Source organism: Vitis riparia, chromosome 2, assembly GCF_004353265.1.
Source record: "Vitis riparia cultivar Riparia Gloire de Montpellier isolate 1030 chromosome 2, EGFV_Vit.rip_1.0, whole genome shotgun sequence".
Lineage (NCBI taxonomy): Eukaryota > Viridiplantae > Streptophyta > Magnoliopsida > Vitales > Vitaceae > Vitis > Vitis riparia.
In genome coordinates this window covers 18,614,306-18,633,542 of record NC_048432.1, presented here as the reverse complement: position 1 = coordinate 18,633,542, position 19,237 = coordinate 18,614,306, and the positions used below count along the sequence as shown (strand labels likewise).

General features: G+C 35.0%; 2 protein-coding genes across 6 annotated transcripts; one reads left to right on the top strand and one right to left on the bottom strand.

Annotated features, from left to right (window-relative positions):
* Positions 1-837: 837 nt before the first annotated feature.
* LOC117933034 (COP1-interactive protein 1) lies at positions 838-10,552 on the top strand. Of its 5 annotated transcripts, none has more exons than XM_034854400.1 (4): positions 838-1,018; positions 3,443-3,545; positions 3,656-3,822; positions 4,984-10,552. In XM_034854400.1, the coding sequence occupies exons 3-4, from the start codon at positions 3,729-3,731 to the stop codon at positions 10,380-10,382; spliced, it is 5,493 nt and encodes a 1,830-aa protein (XP_034710291.1). In that variant the 5' UTR covers positions 838-1,018; positions 3,443-3,545; positions 3,656-3,728; the 3' UTR covers positions 10,383-10,552. The 5 variants fall into 5 exon arrangements, with proteins under 5 accessions (XP_034710291.1, XP_034710284.1, XP_034710275.1 ...); XM_034854393.1 differs by having other exon boundaries at positions 3,443-3,549; XM_034854410.1 differs by lacking the exon at positions 838-1,018 and adding an exon at positions 2,974-2,998 and having other exon boundaries at positions 3,443-3,549.
* Positions 10,553-10,659: 107 nt separating this feature from the next.
* On the bottom strand, positions 10,660-17,724 carry LOC117933063 (mitochondrial adenine nucleotide transporter ADNT1-like). The gene is made up of 8 exons (XM_034854430.1): positions 17,391-17,724; positions 15,747-15,795; positions 14,208-14,371; positions 12,373-12,410; positions 12,110-12,222; positions 11,883-11,996; positions 11,364-11,708; positions 10,660-11,111 (listed from the first exon to the last, which is right to left on the bottom strand). Exons 1-8 carry the CDS (start codon positions 17,546-17,548, stop codon positions 11,028-11,030), a joined length of 1,065 nt encoding a protein of 354 aa, XP_034710321.1. The 5' UTR covers positions 17,549-17,724; the 3' UTR covers positions 10,660-11,027.
* Between the last annotated feature and the right edge of the window lie 1,513 nt (positions 17,725-19,237).

The window sequence follows — 19,237 nt, the reverse complement described above, 5'->3', positions numbered from 1 at the left end:
ATTTTATAATAAATTAATAACACGTCACCAAGGGATGAAACATTTTTATTTATTATTTAATGTCATAATGAATGGAACGTGTAGATGAATTAATATTCAAATTTTTTCTTTTTTATTAATTAAAAATAATTTTTGAATGCCTACCACAAAGCTGAATATGATTGACTTCACTGTGATATAGTTTTCCTTTTGCTTTGTTGGAGATGCTTTTTCACATTGAATACTTTACTAAATTATTCCATAGAGTGATGGTAGTCACACAATACTTTTACTAAATTATATATTTGGTAATTTACCTGTCAATTTCTATATGTAGGATAAGAATAAAGGGAAAAAAATGTTAAATTTACATTTGGATGCTAGAAAAAGAATAAAGAAAAAAATATTAAAAAAAACTTTTATTTTTCTATTTTTCCTTAACTGCGTTGAACTTAAGACAATCTCACGGAAGCAAGGTGAGAATCAAAGGTTCACCAATCCTGTCTACAGATTGTTGTACATTCTGGTCGGGGTAGTTTAGTCATTTCAGAAACTAAAAAGGACAATTCCTCCCAAAAGTACAACCAACAAAGCAGGTTTGTTTCCCTTCTATTTGCTCCGCTGATTACAGCTAATCAGAGCCCATATCCAGAAAAGACAAGACGGGGAACCAGGGGCGGGAAAAAACGTGTCAGTGTCAGGAATAAAATTATCGGAAAAGAAATTATCGAGCAAATTCTCGTGACACGGAGGGGGGCATTTATGTAATAAGTGGGAAATAAAAGGGTCTTAATAAATATAAAAGCTCCAAAGATTCCATCTCCAAAATGAAGCCACAAAATCGGCACAAGTCGCTTTGGGTGCTCCAATTTAGACAAAACTTAGAGGCAAATACTCATTTATTTCATTTTCCATTTTTCAAAATCTCTCTCTGAAACTCCCTTTCCCTCTGTCTTCAAGTCTCGGTTCTTCCATGCTTGGAACTTTGGATCGGCAGATTGGAGTATTCGGATGTTGAATTTGAGAGGTGAATTCTGAGGTAATCAATGTTAAACTCTGAATTAATCGCGTTTTTTTTTGCTTCACTGACTGATCGCACTTCGGATGGCTCCGTTTGATTTGTTTGCTTGTGGTCGTTCACGGCTTTGAATCTGAGGAAGTTAGGTTTAGAGTTGGATTTTGTGGAATTGTCTGGATTCTTCACTCAGTGTTGCTTTGATTTCTGTTCTATTAGAAGTCTCTCCTGATTTTCTTTTCCTTTTCTTATTGACAGAGTTGATTCCGTTAGATCAACTACTTGTCGGAGAAAATTTTGGTTGAATTTCTTGATTGGCTACTTTCTCTGCTTCGCTGTATTCTTTATGACTTTGGACTGCGTTTGATCGAGTGCTCTGTTCGCTTTGTTAATCGAAAGAATGAACCATCATTTTTGCCTAATTAAATCGTGGTTTTTCAATTATTCTAGATGTTCGGTTTGGATTGTGGATTGGATCGCTTATCTCTCAGTTTAGTTCACAATTTTATTTAATTATATTGTTTTAACTTTGGCTGAATCTCAATCTTTCCTTCTTTTTTTTCTTTAATACTTATATTTTTTTTCCCCGCCGATTGCCGTAAAATCTTAAAGAGTAGATGTTAGGAAAGTTTCCTATCAAGGAACAGAAGAACTGATGGACGGTGGTGACTTTTTATTTTTTATTACGTTTGTTTAGCTAGAAAGGCTAAATTCTGAATATGTTTAATTGTTTATTGAAAATGAAAAATAATTAAAAAAAAAAAGAAAAAAAAAGAAAAAGCAACAGTACCTTTCTGCTGTTGAATAACTCGTATTAGTATTTCACTGATGATAAAAAAATTTCCTCTACCGAAAAACCTTACAAAAAGAAAAGCTTACTTTTCTGATTTTATAGCTGTCTTTTTTATATTCCAGTTTTGTGTTCCCATAATTGATGAGGTGTCACCAGTCCCACCACAGTCCATGAGCCAGTTTCGAAAGATAAGCATTATGATTTGAATGATTGTGAACCGTGGCCGCTATTATCAAATGAGTCTGTGTTTGGTGGACCATGCTTCTCATAATCATATTGATCGAATCATAGGGACCACTGGAGCAGATTCAAATTTACCAAAACTCATTTATCATGATTTGAATGATCATCAAATCGTATGTCACTTTGGTCAAATTTGGAAACTTGGATACCGTGATTGCGGATGGAGAAGAAATTTATATGCCCTTTTTTGACCTTAAGTTTTGAGGAAAAGTACGGGGAAAGGAGCAAGTCCGAGAAAAGGAAAATTTGAAAGAATATAAAATATTGAAATATATATATTTTTTTTTTGCTCCCTTTTCTAGTACGTGATCGGAATAGTGCATAGCTAGCAGGTGTTTTTTTTTTTTTTTAATAAATATATAAAAAGAAATGCCTGCAAATTTTGTCTGAAGCTTGTTAGCAAATTTGTCTTTAGACATTTTGACTAATTTTTTTGGTGTTTTTATTTATGCATTAATTTTTTTGGTGTCAAGAAAAATGAAAGGTTAGATACGGTTATTTTTGGTGTTTTTCAAGAGAAATGCAAATCTAAAACTGAGCTCCCTTTTAAAGTTCTGACACATCCTTTTGGTTTGGAATTCAGGACATAGCCAGTAAATCCCCTGATCCCCGGATGCATGACCTTCAGTTAATATGCTGAATTTTTGGATTTATGATCTTGCTGTCCTCTCCATTAATAGAAAGGAATTTAGTGGTTATATCTTGCTGTACTCTTGAACTGAATGGTCTATACTTGCCAACTTATATTCATGAACCAAAATATTGATAGCTTAAATATCCTGTAACCAGAAAAGCGTCTAGGGGAAATTTGCTGTTGATTTCGCTCCGTCTTTTAATATTTCTAATATACTTGTTTTTCCTGATGCTGGTATTGAGAATGCCTGACGCATACAATCAATATTTGAATTTTTTTTCCCAGCGAGCTTTCTCTATCCATATAGCATAAGTCTTCCGATCCGAAAGAGGATGTAAGTAGTATTGTTATGTCCTAGCCATCGAAGCTTTGATATTACACTTTTCAATTCATGCAATTCCCAGAAAATACCAAATCTGTGGTGCACAAACTGACACACTTTTATAGTTCTTCCAGTAAACCATGATTATTGTGATAAAATGGTAGTCATTACCTTAAATGGATGTGATGCTAGAAATTTATTCCTAAAATAAAACAAATTACGGTATGTTTCTACGAAAATTCAACAGAATCTTAGAATCTTTGACAAATAATTGGTGTCCCAACAATTCATCTCATTAGTTCGTGTTTCATGCTTTGCCCTGTACCCTGTTTTGGTTAATAATGCAATCACGATTCAATTGCCTGATGGTTAAAATGGGGCGCATGACTGTAAGAATTGGAAAACCTGTTGTCTTTGTTTACATATTGATTCAATTACATTTTTGTGATGAAAAAGAGAGAACAGCAAGCAATAAAGATGCACAAACATGGGGAAACAGCCATAGATCTTAAACAGTCCACAATGAAGGAACCTTTTGCTACCTTTCTGTTATTATGTAGTAGGTAGAACTTGAAATCCGCTTAATAATGTTCTTTTGTGTAACCTAACTTTATTCATTCTTTTCTCAATTTCAAATACATCCTTTGAAATTTCCAATTTTGTTTTCAGATGTGGATGAGTTTAGATGAAGACTGACTTGTCTTTCTGCTTGAAGAAAATTTGCTTAAGGCCTGAGTAAGGGATGAGGAAGCATCAATGGAGAGAATCCATAAAGTCTTTTTTTGGAAATCACATCGATCCTGTAAAGGATGAACAACTGAAGGGAAATAAAACAGGTGAATTCCTCTCTCTGAAAGAGCTTTGGTAAATAGTAATCTGCATATCAATATAAACGTTAAAATTACAGTTTTTTTTTTCCCCCGCTTTTGCACCTTGTGAATATAGAATTTTGCATATGCACTGGTTAGACTTGAGATCATTTGGTATAATCTTCAATAGATTATTCTTTTTCCTGTGTTCAAAGACCAAATAATTAGAAAACCCAGACTATACTTTTATATTTTTAGGTCACTAAGAGTCCGTTTAGTAGTGATTCTAGGAAGCGTTTTTAATATTTTTAATACTTGAAATTTTTTATCATTTAAGTGTTAAAAATGTTAGAAACGCTTTCTAAAATCACTCCTAAACGCACTCTAAATTGGTTCTCTAGCAGAATAGAAAACTAAGAACATCATGGATAAAACTTCTTAATCGACCAAATGATGACAGTCTGAAATTGCAAATCATTTTTTTAATCTCTAAGAGTTGAGCATTTCTCCCTTGTATTCACTCTCCATCCTCCACTACTATGTTCCGTATTAAGGTGACAAACTTTTCTAACTATATCAGAAAATTTTAATTATTTAATGTGCAGAGTGTGGACAGAGCTTCATCATGGTTTCTTTACCTTAAATGTTTCCTAATATAAATTTTCATGGGCTTTGGTAATACACACATATATATATATATATAATGCTCAATTACATGCATTATTGCCTCCACGTTCTCAGGTTTCTTAATAAAAAGTTTAATAGTCGAACATTCATGCTTTGTTTGGCTTGAACAAAATACTAAGAAAATGAAAAAAAAAATAAAAATGGGAATACCATGGAAATTAGGCTATCATGAAAAATATAAAAGAAAATTAGATGTAATAAAAATGAGTTTGTGTGCATTTTTAAATTACTTAATCTTGATATGGAGGAGAAAAAAATAAGTAAAATGAGTTTAAAGAGATGTAAAAATAATTTATTAATTTTAAATATATCTTTTATTTTTTATTTATTTGTTTTTTTTCCATTTTTCATTCTTGTTTTCTTTTCATTGCATTTTCCCTAAAATATTCCAAGATTTAAACATAGATTTTACATGTTTTGAATTTTTCATCTTCCCAATTAGTCTTTTCCATATAATATTGATGGGTTAAGTATTAAATTGAAAAGTTTTGCCTATTGCAGAGATTGACGATAAAGTGAAAACGTTATTGGAGCTTATAAAAGAGGAAGGTTTAGATGAAAAGGATGGGAACGGAGATGGAAACTTGAAAAGACAACCACTTATTGAACTAATTGAGGATTTCCATAGAAATTATCAATCTCTCTATGACCGATATGATAATCTCACTGAGATACTAAGGAAAAAAATTCATGGCAAACCGGAGAAAGATACTTCATCTACCACTAGCTCAGACTCAGACTCAGATCATTCAACAAAGGAAAGGAGTGATAAAAATGGAAAAGCTTTGAGCAAAAACCCAGAAACAGAGGAAATTATCATGCATTGGAAATCTGAAGTTGAAAGGTTGGATGGTGAAAAAACTGAACTTTTGGTTGAGAATGGAAATCTGAAGCAAAAACTGGACAATGCTAGTAATGTAGAAGCTGAACTGAACCAGAGACTGGAAGATTTAAATCGGGAGAGAGAGAATTTAATCATGGAAAAAGAGACTGCTATCAAAAGGATTGAAGTGGGAGAGGAAATTGCTGAAGAATTGAAGTCGACGGGTGATAAGTTGAAAGATGAGAAACTAGTCCTCGAGCAAGAACTGGAAGCTGCGAAAGGAGAAATTTCCAATCTGGAGCAGCTATTGGAATCTACAAGGCAGGAAATGAGCAGTTTAAGTCACACTCATAGAGCTATTGAGGAAGAAAAAGATTCTCTAGCCTTGAAAATTTTGGAGATTTCAAATGAGTTTAAGCAGGCGGAGAATGCAATGCAAGAACTCATGGCAGAGTCAAGTCAGTTAAAGGTGAAACTGGGTGACAAAGAAAGTGAACTTTCAAATCTCATGAAGAAGCATGAGGGTCATGAGAATGAAGCATCAGCTCGAATAAAGGGTTTAGAGGCTCAGGTAACAGGCTTGGAACTGGAGCTGAGTTCCCTAAGCACCCAGAGAGGAGAAATGGAAAAGCTGATTGAGAGTACAGCAACTGAAGCCAAACAGCTGGCGGAGGAAAATTTAGGACTGAAAGCCCAGATTTCACAGCTTGAAACGATATCAAAAGAGAGAGAAGAAGAACTTGCTGGTCTCTTGAAGAAATTTAAGGATGATGAGAATGAGTCATTGTCTAAAATAGCTGATTTGACAGCACAGATCAACAATCTGCAGCTGGAGGTGGATTCTCTACAAGCTCAAAAAGACGAATTGGAAAAACAAGTGGTCCAGAACAGTGAAGAAGCATCAGTTCAAGTCAAAGGCTTAACAGAACAGGTCACTGAACTGAAACTGGAATTGGAATCTTTACACAGCTTGAAAATGGAAATGGAACTAATGCTTGAGAAGAAAACTGAGGAGAATTCAGAATATCTTATTCAGATGGGAAATCTGAAAGAGGAGTTGGTGAGCAAGGCTGCCGACCAACAGAGAATACTGGAAGAGAAAGAGAGTTTAACAGGGAAGGTGAAGGACCTGGAATTGGAGATGGACTCCATCCGGAACCACAGAAGCACACTGGAGGAGCAGCTAAGCAGTAAACACCATGAGTACAATCAGTTGAGAGAGGAAAAGGAGGGCTTGCATGTAAGGAGTTTTGACTTGGAGAAAACAATAACAGAGAGAGGGGATGAGCTCTCTGCTCTGCAGAAGAAGTTTGAGGATACAGAGAATGAAGCATCAGCTCGAATCGTGGCATTAACAGCAGAGGTTAACAGTCTGCAAGTGGAGATGGATTCTTTGCATGCTCAGAAAGGTGAATTGGAAGAACAGCTGAGACGCAATGGCGATGAAGCATCAGATCAGATCAAGGACTTGATGGGCCAGCTCAATGAAACAAAACAGGAATTGGAATCTCTACACAGCCAAAAAACCGAAATGGAATTGCTACTCAAGAAAAGAACTCTAGAAAATTCAGAGTTCCTGATTCAGATCGGAAATCTGAAAGAGGAGCTAGCGAACAAGACTGTGGATCAGCAGAGAACAATGGAGGAGAAGGAGTGTTTGGCATCGAAGGTGAAGGACCTGGAATTGGAGATGGACTCCATAAGGAACCACAAAAGCGAACTGGATGAGCAGCTAAGCAGTAAACACCATGAGTACAATCAGTTGAGAGAGGAAAAGGAGGGCTTGCATGCTAGGAGTTTTGACTTGGAGAAAATAATAACAGAGAGAGGGGACGAGCTCTCTGCTCTGCAGAAGAAGTTTGAGGATACAGAGAATGAAGCATCAGCTCGAATCGTGGCATTAACAGCAGAGGTTAACAGTCTGCGAGTGGAGATGGATTCTTTGCATGCTCAGAAAGGTGAATTGGAAGAACAGCTGAGACGCAATGGCGATGAAGCATCAGATCAGATCAAGGACTTGATGGGCCAGGTCGATGAAACAAAACAGGAATTGGAATCTCTACACAGCCAAAAAACTGAAATGGAATTGCTACTCAAGAAAAGAACTCTAGAAAATTCAGAGTTCCTGATTCAGATCGGAAATCTGAAAGAGGAGCTAGCGAACAAGGCTGTGGATCAGCAGAGAACAATGGAAGAGAAGGAGTGCTTGGTATCGAAGGTGAAGGACCTGGAATTGGAGATGGACACCATAAGGAACCACAAAAGCGAACTGGATGAGCAGCTACGGAGTAAACACCATGAGTACAATCAGTTGAGAGAGGAAAAGGAGGGCTTGCATGTTAGGAGTTTTGACTTGGAGAAAACAATAACAGAGAGAGGGGACGAGCTCTCTGCTCTGCAGAAGAAGTTTGAGGATACAGAGAATGAAGCATCAGCTCGAATCGTGGCATTAACAGCAGAGGTTAACAGTCTGCGAGTGGAGATGGATTCTTTGCAAGCTCAGAAAGGTGAATTGGAAGAACAGCTGAGACGCAGGGGCGATGAAGCATCAGATCAGATCAAGGACTTGATGGGCCAGGTCAGTGAAACGAAACAGGAATTGGAATCTCTATACAGCCAGAAAACTGAAAAGGAATTGCTACTCGAGAAAAGAACTCAAGAAAATTCAGGGTTCCTGATTCAGATAGGAAATCTGAAAGAGGAGCTAGCGAACAAGGCTGTGGATCGGCAGAGAATGCTGGAAGAGAAGGAGAGTTTGGTAGCAAAGGTGAAGGACCTGGAATTGGAGATGGACTCCATCCAGAACCACAAAAGAGAACTCGAGGAGCAGCTAAGCAGTAAACATGATGAGTACAATCAGTTGAGAGAGGAAAAGGAGGGCTTGCATGTTAGGAGTTTTGACTTGGAGAAAATAATAACAGAGAGAGGGGACGGGCTTTCTGCTCTGCAGAAGAAGTTTGAGGATGCAGAGAATGAAGCATCAGCTCAAATTGTGGCATTAACAGCAGAGGTTAACAGTCTGCGAGTGGAGATGGATTCTTTGCATGCTCAGAAAGGTGAATTGGAAGGACAGCTGAAATGCAAGGGCGATGAAGCATCAGATAAGATCAAGGACTTGATGGACCAGGTCACTGAAATGAAACAGGAATTGGAATCTCTACACAGCCAGAAAACAGAAATGGAATTGCTACTCAAGAAAAGAACTCAAGAAAATTCAGAGTTCCTGATTCAGATCGGAAATCTGAAAGAGGAGCTATCAAAGAAGACTCTGGATCAGCAGAGAATGCTGGAAGAGAAGGAGAGTTTGGTAGCAAAGGTGAAGGACCTGGAATTGGAGATGGACTCCATCCAGAACCACAAAAGCGAACTCGAGGAGCAGCTAAGCAGTAAACACCATGAGTACAATAAGTTGAGTGAGGAAAAGGAGGGTCTGCATGTTAGGAGTTTTGACTTAGAGAAAACATTAACGGACAGAGGGAATGAGTTATCTGCTCTCCAGAAGAAACTTGAGGATGGGGCGAGTGAAGCAACTGCTCAAATTCTGGCCTTAACAACACAAGTCAACAATCTGCAACAAGACATGGAAACCTTGATTGCTCAGAAAAGTGAATTGGAGGATCAAATAGTGAGCAAAAGCAATGAAGCTTCAGCTGAAATAAAGGGCTTAATGGACCGGATCACTGAGATGCAACAGGAATTGGATTCTCTAAGCAGCCAGAAAACCGAAATGGAATCACAGCTCGAGGGAAAAGTTCAAGAAAATTCAGAATACTTTAGTCAAATAGGAAGTCTGAAAGACGAGCTAGTGAGCAAGGCTGCGGATCAGCAGAGAATGCTGGAAGAGATAGAGAGTTTAACAGCACGCTTAAAGCACCTGGAAATGGAGGTAGAGTTGATTCGGAAACACGAATGCGAACTTGAAGAGCATATAAGAGCCAAAGACCTGGAGTTCAATCAGTTGAGAGAGGAAAAGGAGGGCTTGCACGTTAGGAGTTTTGACTTGGAGAAAATAATTACAGACAGAGGGGATGAGATGTCTACTCTACAACAGGAGCTGCATTCCTTGCAGGATGAGAAAAGCCAATTGGAGTTACAGATCCAGAGACATAAAGAAGAATCTTCGGAAAGCCTGACAGAATTGGAGAATCAGAGGACGGAGTTAACCAGCAAGGTTGAAGAACATCAGAGAATGCTAAGAGAACAGGAAGACGCATTCAACAAGTTAATGGAGGAGTACAAACAATCTGAAGGTTTGTTTCACGAGTTCAAGAATAACATGCAAGTCACAGAAAGGAGGTTGGAAGAAATGGAGGAAGAGTCCCGCATTCACCTTGAATCCAAAGCCCACATAATTGCTGATTTTGAAACCATGGTTGAAGACCTGAAAAGAGATCTAGAAGTCAAAGGAGATGAACTCAGTACTTTGGTGGAGGAGGTCCGCAATATCGAAGTTAAGCTCCGCTTATCAAACCAGAAGCTCCGTGTCACAGAACAATTACTATCCGAGAAGGAAGAGAGCTACAGGAGAGCAGAAGAGAGGTTCCAGCAAGAAAACAGAGCACTTGAAGGAAAAGTTGCAGTATTATCAGAAGTAATTACTTCCAACAATGAATCCCATGTCAGGATGATCACAGATATCTCAGAGACAGTAAACAATACCTTAGCTGGACTTGAATCCACAGTTGGGAAATTTGAGGAAGACTCCATAAACTTCAAGAACCGCATCTCTGAAATAGCAGGCGAAGTTCAGGTTGCAAGGAACTGGGTGAAGATGGCCAAAAGTGAGAAGGAACAACTGAAGAGTGAGGCAAGTAACCTAGTGGAACAACTAAAATATAAAAAACGGAAGGAAGAAGGTGAGAAGGAGAGCCTGATAAAAGCTGTGAGCCAACTTGAGAAGAAGGTGGGAGAATTGGAGAAGATGATGAATTTGAAGGACGAAGGTATCTTGGATCTGGGGGAGCAGAAGAGGGAAGCCATAAGGCAGCTGTGCGTCTGGATCGATTATCACCGTGAACGCTGTGATTACCTAAGGGAAATGCTAGCAAAGATGAATATCAGAAGCCAGAGAACTTAGAAGATTTTTCCTTTCTTTTCCTAATAATTTTTTATTGGAACATGCCCATTTTGATTTTTGTGTGAAGGTTTATTTTGTATTACTTCAATTTTTTCAATAGGGCGATTAAGTGTGCGGAAATGAATAATAGTAGCTGCTGATTGAACATAGAAGTTTTCAGCTTCCCCATCTATCGATTTCGATTGCCATTAAACCACAGATATTGTTTAACCTATATGATAGAACAACGACATGAAGTCAACAGACGAGATAAAAGCCATGAGGATAGTGAACATGGTAGGGAGAATCTGAAATTCTATTTCATAAACTAGTAACAACAAATAAAGGTAAAGGATAATTTAAAATTTCTAGAAAGCTCTGGCGCATTATTACCTGACAAATCCTTATTGGCACAGCATATGAATGTAGAAGCTAAAACTAAGGCAGGTTCAAATTGAGAGGAGGATGAGGGGAAATAATGATTACAAAAGGGTTTTGTTAAGTTTCTGGTATCAGAACAACCCTTTTTTCTTGAAATGTACCTTCTCTTCGGAGTGAAAGGGCTCACTTTGAATGGTAAGAGCAGGTAAAGTATCCATTATTCCTTCGTCTTGCTCCTGGAATTAGAACCAATGTCCAATAAATAATCTGGAGTTTCCCTTGGCTTCAGTCAGAAATCCTCATCTCAACTCCAAGAATGTCCTTCACCATCTCGTATGTCACAAATGCAATTGCTATGGATGGGACCACCTAAACAAAACGCAGATGGCATTAATAACATTTTTTATAGCAGATGATTTCTCATCTAATCCTAATACAAGTCAGTATAATAATGAACTTCAAATTTTAATTGAAAGGGGTGATGTAAAAAAGTATAAACCAATGAATACCTATCCAATTTGCAAATTAATATTCCAACTATTTCAAGAAAAACAGTTGGCAATGGATAATAATGATTAAAGCATTCATTTGTGAACACAGGGTATAGCATATTTCACTGACCTTTACTGAATTCGGGACCAAACCCTTGTACAAGGCCCCAAATCCCTCATGCCGAACTGTTTTCCTGAACGCATCAACCATCCCCGTGTATTCAAGGGGTGCCTTGCCCCTACCATCACCAGTGACGACTGAAGCAGCATCTTTCCAGCCCACCATCTGCATTCTGCGGCGGATGACATCAAGAGGGTAAGCAACTGTCTGGCCAACGGTTCCAGCAGCAGCCCCACATGCGAGCCTTGTCGTCACACTCAACTCGGAGTCCTCAACTAATCCAAATGGTTTTGCTTTCATTAACCAATCTTTTAAGGATTCGTACACAGCAAAGTTGAGACCCACGTATGGAATCTACAAACACCATAAAATAGTTTTTAGGTCTCCACAAACAGAGGTGAGGGTACCATAAAATCGTTTTTATTCAGATTCTGACTCGTCAGAAACAGAACCTGTTTCCAAAACTTGCAATCAATGACTGATGTAACTAGTTTAGCAAAACAGAAACAACCAAAAATTTTTACTTACAACTCCTATAACAGAAGGAAGCCAGCCTTTATACAAAGCCCGGGCACCTTCTTCCCTCAGGACTGTTGAAAGAGCATGGAAAATTCCTCTATACTGGCGATGAGACTTCTCTGTCTGTAAAAGCATGACATAAAGACAGCAAAAAATAAGAAAATGCCATAATTCCATTCAGAGAACATCAAGGGCAAAACTGAATAAACTGAATCTATGGAAACTCTGCAAAATACCTGGACAGTTAGTCGCCCTCGTACCATGTCCATAGGGTAGGTCGCTGACATGGCAATGATTCCCGCACATGCTCCAGCACCAAGGCGTAAAAGAGGAGTGAGTTCTGCATTTTCTGCAATAGATTGAAAAGAAAGATAATTGTAACAATTACTAACAAAGATATTTTAGCATTAAATTAAAAAAAGTTGATTTTGCACCAATCAAGAAAAAAAAAAAATTAATACTGGTAAATAATAGAAAAAGAAAATAGGGATCACCGTACCATTGCCAGGTTGCTGCCGGTAAAGCAATAAAATTCCCCTGTATGGTGTTAAATAGTGAGCATATGGAAGAGAATATTTTAATACATATATGCCAGAGTCAGATAAAGAAAGACATTAAACAGTGAGTTCTACCAAAATGTTAGAAACAATTTGCACCCATAATGCAAATAATAATATAGCTCAAATATGGAAAAGATAATACTACATCAAACAAATGCTCATTCACAAGGACATGTGTCTCTGTCAGCAGTGAAGATAAGATGGTTCGAATCCTTGAAAGAGACACTAAATTAGAACCAAAACAAAAGGTTTCAAACTACAAAGTTTTACCTCTCAAATTCTCAAGAAAAATGAATTCATTTGAATGCAGGAATAGAAAGGGATCAACAAAGTTGCAAATGCATTAGCATAGACTTTTTGTTCTCACATTGTTATATCTTCTTTATTAATTGTTGAGCAAAAGTGAGGCTTATTTCTGCATTTAAACAGTCTGCTTTAAGAGTACCCTAGTGTGTACTGTATTTGGGATGCATTTCATAAATGTTTGGTTTCCCCAGCAGTCTGAAATGTTTTCTTTTTTTCTTTTCTTTTATTTATTTATTTTTATCGTTTTATTTTTGGAAGAATCCTTTCCCCCTCTAAGAATGGTCAAAGTGCCTCTAGAAAATGATAAGATTAAGCCTCTATTCTTGTATACATAGTTGTTAACTTGTAAATGTATCGCGTATCGTTTTCTATTTTTTTTGTATCATATCATCTATCGTAAGTTTTTTTATATTGTGAAAAATAAATAGAAAAAATATGTATATGTATGAATATCAATTGAAACCATGGATTATAGAGTAATATATAACTAATTTTATGGAAGAGAGTAAGATCTAAAGAGTTAAACTATATCATATCATATGAAAATATTGGATGTTAAAGTTTTGACAAGTTCAAATAAACAAAATATAATTTATATATATTTATCACACAATCCACAAAAATAAACTTTGTCAATTTTTAGTTATAATTTTTAGTTTCAAATTCTAACTAGGCATATGCACTTATTGTGTTGTTATCTATATATATATTGAATGTTTTGAATGTTCACAATGAAAATGATAGTAATTAGTGAATAAAATTTTTTACTCAATATATTAGTTTTTCTAATTTCTTTTTTGGTAGAAAAGGAATGATGACGAACATGATCAAATAGAACTTTGAAGATGACATATAAAGGCATATATATATATGTACATGTATGTATGTATGTATGTATATAAACCATTCAAATGAAAAATTTTCAATATTTATTGTAAAAATAAACTTACTTAACTTCTAATATAGCATCTAACAATAAGAATGTAGTTCTTTGTATAAGATTATTTTACCTATTTCTCATTTTTATGATCAATTTTTAAATCTTTTAGTATATTTTAAACAATTAATATAATAAATTCTTTTAACAAAAAAAAATTAATTTAATTTTTTTTTAAAAGTATAGAAAATAATTGAAGATACATTTATCATTGTATTGTAATACAATGTACCGTATCACTGTATCGTAATATCAAGTATTGTATCGTGTATCACATATGTATTGTAAGATACGATTTAAAATAAGATACAAATTGCGATATATATCGATTTTCATAAAAAAAATATCATATCATATATCGTGAGTTTTTAATAACTATGCTTGTATACCATTGCAGTTAAACTCTAAAAGGAAATGTAATGTGTGTTGGATTCAATGACCATTCAGGGATACATGTGCAAGGCACCAGTTTGTAAAATAAACTGACACTGTTGAAATCAATACTGAAACTTTAAGAATAGGAAAACGTACTTGGATGCTTGCTCATAACTATAGAACTTGACTGCTGAATTTGGTACAATGCGAGCACAATTAGTTCCATTGCCTTTAAACAGTCCCCTGAAACCCTCAGATTTCCATATATATTTCAAGCCCTGGATGGTTCCGTTATATTTTATAGTATGAGGATTTTGGACCTGCATTTTCAAGAGAAAATAAATTAATAATTTATTTTCAAGGCAAAATTAATAATAGAACGAAAATAACCAAAAATTTAAAATGCTAACAGTTGTGATAATAATTTTCACCTATCATATTTCAAACCAGAACACAACTTTGGACACTAAGCATTTAAATTTTCAACTTCTCACAGCATCCGTATATATTCAAGTTGAGAGTTTCCTAGCTGGATGGCTCCACCTTGATGCTTATAAACACAAGCGGAGCCAGAAAACAGGTTGAAGGGGGGCAATATATGGGAGCTTACTTCCAGGGGGAAAAATAATATCATAGTACTTGCATAGTCTAGTGGTAGGCAGCTAGGTCCCTCAGAATTTGAGGTCAAGGTGTCAAATCCCACCAACCCCAAACATTTTTTTAAAAATTTCAGGGGGGGGCATTTGCCCCTCCTGGACGCTGCTTAGCTCCACCCCTGCTTATAAATGCTTGCTTGCTTTATTTCAGCTACAATTTCATTGAAAATTACATGCACAAAAGCTGGAAACATGCAATATAAAAATTTTCAAGGATGCACGTATAGCATCCAATAATTAATAAATAGACTACACAAAGTGCATTGTAATTATATGTGAATCTTTAAACAGTTAGTGAATATTATGACAAGACTTGATAACCAATATGGTAATGAGTAAAACTGAAAATGTGACTTGATAATTTCTTTCAATTGTTTTTTCTAGATTGTATAAGGTTAGTTCCAAAAGATCCTCTACTACATTTTGTTCAAATCTACTTTCTAACCATTTTTCCACTTAGAAGCCAGCTTTAGGTTATTTATTTCATGTAACTCTTTTGGCTTATGCAAAAAGTTCTTTTATGTTTAATAAATTTTTATAATACCAATATTACCCTTTAAAAATTATGACTTTGACTTCAGCTTCAGCTTCTAGCCAAAGCCAAAAACACAAAGCTATCCCAAACGAGGCCTAAGTATCTTTTGTCCTTACATTAAAGTAAAACTGTAATGTAACTTGATATTTCTTTTGAATTGTTTTTTTCTAGATTGCACAGATTAGTTCCAAAAAATCTTGTTTAACTTTTTGTTCAAATCTTGTCAAACTCTAATCTAATGAGAAAATGCAATATCATCCATGCAGTAATACATATCATCTCCAATACACCATAAACATCATGCACAATAGCCTAATTTGGGGTGGTTTGGGTGTTTTTGTTCTAGCAAGGTAAATAAGGCTATGGATAAATTTAGACTTGAATTTGCCCATTAATCAAATTAAAGAGCTGAGAGGATGAAAAAAATGTTTAGATTCACTACAAGGGGAAAAGGAGAATCATTCAATGGCTGAAAGTAACCAAAGAAAAAGTCAAAATGTCTACCTGAAGCAAAATTTTTAACCGTTCCAATGGAGCAACAGCAGTGCGTGACCTGTAACAAAATGTAAAGAAATATCATTTAGTGAAAAACAAACTACTAGTGAACACTCATCACAAGTGGATTGCAACAGTTAAAATTTTGTTTTTAGTGCCCAGCAAGATTGCAATTAGATGGACGGGCATAAAGGAGTATTGATAAAAAAATTCCAACATCCATCTCAAGAATGTGGATGTCAAGTGAGAAAAGAATCTTCAAGTTGATGACAAGGCATAATTTTCTAAAGGTCAAAACTAATCCCCCATAGTTGATAGTTCTAAACAATTTTGTTCAAGTAGAACATCTAGAGAGGAAATTTTTTTTTGATAGGAGCATCTAGAGAGGAAATTTTCAAACATCAGAAAATGTCTTTGTAAGACTGTGGTACTAGGTTTCCTTCTTAAATCTTCCATTCAATCCCTTCTGGATTTTGTGTTTTTCCAGAAACATATATGCAAAATTTCAAAGAGCTCGGAAGCATAACTTGTAGATAAAATGAAAATGTCTTTATCCCTTGACCTAGCAGATCTATGAATGCCAATTCTAGAATATAGCTTCCTAGAAAGAAAACGAACAAGAACAAAAGTTCCTAAGAACTACACAATACATAATTTACATCCCACATGTTTCCCCTCATTTTAAGTCATCAACTCAATTTTTATAATAAAGAACTGCACAGGTCAATATGGAGTCATGAAAATATGAACACTGGTAGTTAAGGCTCTCTTTGTTAACACATATCAACTCACTCTGGTTATCATTAAGACCATATGGAGGTTCCAGATGTTCAATCCACATAAAACAGATTAGAACTGGTGGCACCAATGAAGACAAAATAAAAATAAAAACTCAGTCGATAACATGCCTACCTAACCTGGCCAACAATCATACCTGGAATTATAGTCAGTTAAGGCTCAGTTTATTAAGAATGCATAACAGGCAGAAATAGATCATGCGGCTATAAAAATAATTTTAACTGTTCATTCTTAAAATTGTAATAATCTAAAGGGGAACTATACATAATAATGTTACAAGCTTTCAATCTGCAGATCAAGATCAGATGTTTTCCACAACAATTAAGAAGGATCAAATAAATTGGACATCATTATATATAAACTATCATGATTCTATAAAACTTAGACTGAGGTTCCAAGCGTCTAAGAAGTCTAATTAAGAATTAACTACAGGTCAATCACCACAACTACAATATTATAAATAAATAAATAAAAACCAGGCGTAACATGCTCCAGAATCCCCAAAGAGCTCTGTTTGGTTATAAGCAGGAAAAAAAAAAGGGAAAAAAAAAAACAATTGAATCTGATAGTTTCTGTTCCATTCATGCTTCTAAAAAATGAGAGTAAATAAATCATCTCAATTGATCCAAACTCGAAGTGATATGTTCAATTTTTTGCAGTTTCTTTTTATTTGCTTGGATCAATTAAGATTCAAAATAATGAATTTATTTATTTTATTTTATTTTTCTAGCAACCAAGCACAATTGTCGCCAATTTGCAACAAACAACGGGTCAAACCAAAAACCGCGGTTATTCAGAGAAAAAATCAAAACAATCATAAAATCAGATCGACGAAACAACAATAAATGAACTCACACTCCTCCGGCGACTCCTCCGGCCACGAGAGACTTGCAGACGCTGAGAAGCGCGTGACTCGGCGCCTTCACTCCTTCCCTCGCGAGCTTCGCTTCTTCGGCCAGATTCACGATCCTCGAAACCGCAGCCTCGCTTGTCTTCACATCTTCCGATGCCATTAAACCAACCCTAAGATTCAATTGAACTCGCCGGAACCCTAGGATTCGCAATCAAAGTTCACCGCAGTTAACTCTTCAGGTGGTTCCGGCGATTATCACAGGCCAAGAATCTGCATTTCTCAAAAGAAACGGAGATTCGAGAAGTATCGAAGGGTCTATATATATATATATAGACGGAGTCTACTAACTATTATATGTACGCGATTCCATTCGTGTCGTTACTTCAAACAGAAACCAGATGTTCGATCAGTGGCCGAGGTTCCTCGAAACGCATCGTTTTGGTTACACTTTTCGTTTCATCTTATTTTTCATTTTTTTTTATTCAACATTTTATTTACCGAATCATAAATTTCTACATATCTCTCTTTTTATTATTTCTGCTGTTTTTAAAATTACTTCGAAAATTCATTTTCCTCGATTCATCTTTAAAGTCTAACGCGCGTTTAATCAATACAATTTGATTTTTTATTTATCCAACTCTTACTCGCTGGATTTAATGAGTTTTTTTGTCATCCAATCTTCAATCTCTTTATTCAACCGTCTTCGTTATTTTCTTTGCTGATATGCTTCCTTTTATTCTCATCTTAAATATCAAAAACAATAAAATTCTCTTTAAAAATAAAATATTAGAAATCTCCTTTTTCTTTATATTAAAAAAAATGTTTAGGGAAGTGTATTATTTTAGCAATTTTTTTTTTCAAAATTTTTTATTCACAATTAAATAAAGAAAAATTCGTATTTTTCCTTTTATTTGTTTTTTACTTTTTTTCATTTTTCTTCCCTTCAAAATTTTTTAGTTATGCTCAATACAAAAATATTAAAAATGTTTTTTTATATTCCATTTTATTATAAAAATATTTAAAAAATTAATATAATTAAAATTAAGATCAATTTCATTCACCTAATCTAAGATATTGACTAAATACATCCGGTCTCAATTAGTTTAAAATTTCATCATGCACCTTTCGAAAGGGGAAGTACGTAAAAGTAAGAAATAAAAAATATATGTTTGATAAAATTTTAAAATTATGAGGGTTATACGTATTTTATCGAAACTTCAAAAAAGATAAATGAAATTAATTATTAATATTTTTTAAAAATAAAATTAATTTAATATAACATATGTAGATCTTTATTATTTATTTTATTTTATTTATATTTTTTTACTGAATTTTATGATACTCGAGTGTAAACTAAAAATATATATATATATATATATATATATATATGATTGAAATTACATCCTTGGACATTTTAATTTTCTTTCCTTTTAATTCCTTCTATTTTCATTCTCATTTTCTTTCCCTTAATTTTTTTGAAGTCAAATATAGGCTATTACTTGCATTGTTTTGCAACTATTATGAAATTTTAATTTTTAGGTTTGATACCATAATCATGTATTAACTATTAAGATCACAGTATAATCTAATACGTGTCGTTAACACACCGCTTAAATTAGTACAAGGGTGGTTGACTCTAGTTCTCAGGTTAAAATCTAACAACACAATTTAAGGAATAGTAGGGACGATTTGCCTTTATTTTATGTCTAGCATATGGACAAATTTTTCAAAGCAAAGCATAAGAAGATTTCCTTTTATTTCATGCCATATGGCTCGTACCCACAATGTGGAGCATCTCATTTAAAGGGAGCCACGTGTCAACATTTAAGTGTATTAAAATATAATAGTA

Bases quoted from the DNA above. Each gene is read 5' to 3' on its own strand.
- LOC117933034 (XM_034854384.1), top strand. From the start codon at position 3,729: ATGAGGAAGCATCAATGGAGAGAATCCATAAAGTCTTTTTTTGGAAAT. The intron at 3,823-4,983 runs GTGAATTCCTCT...TGCCTATTGCAG, and splicing joins ACTGAAGGGAAATAAAACAG to AGATTGACGATAAAGTGAAA.
- LOC117933063 (XM_034854430.1), bottom strand. From the start codon at position 17,548: ATGGCATCGGAAGATGTGAAGACAAGCGAGGCTGCGGTTTCGAGGATC. The intron at 12,411-14,207 runs GTACGTTTTCCT...AACACCATACAG, and splicing joins AGTTATGAGCAAGCATCCAA to GGGAATTTTATTGCTTTACC. The intron at 11,997-12,109 runs GTATTTTGCAGA...ATGCTTTTACAG, and splicing joins GAGGGCGACTAACTGTCCAG to ACAGAGAAGTCTCATCGCCA.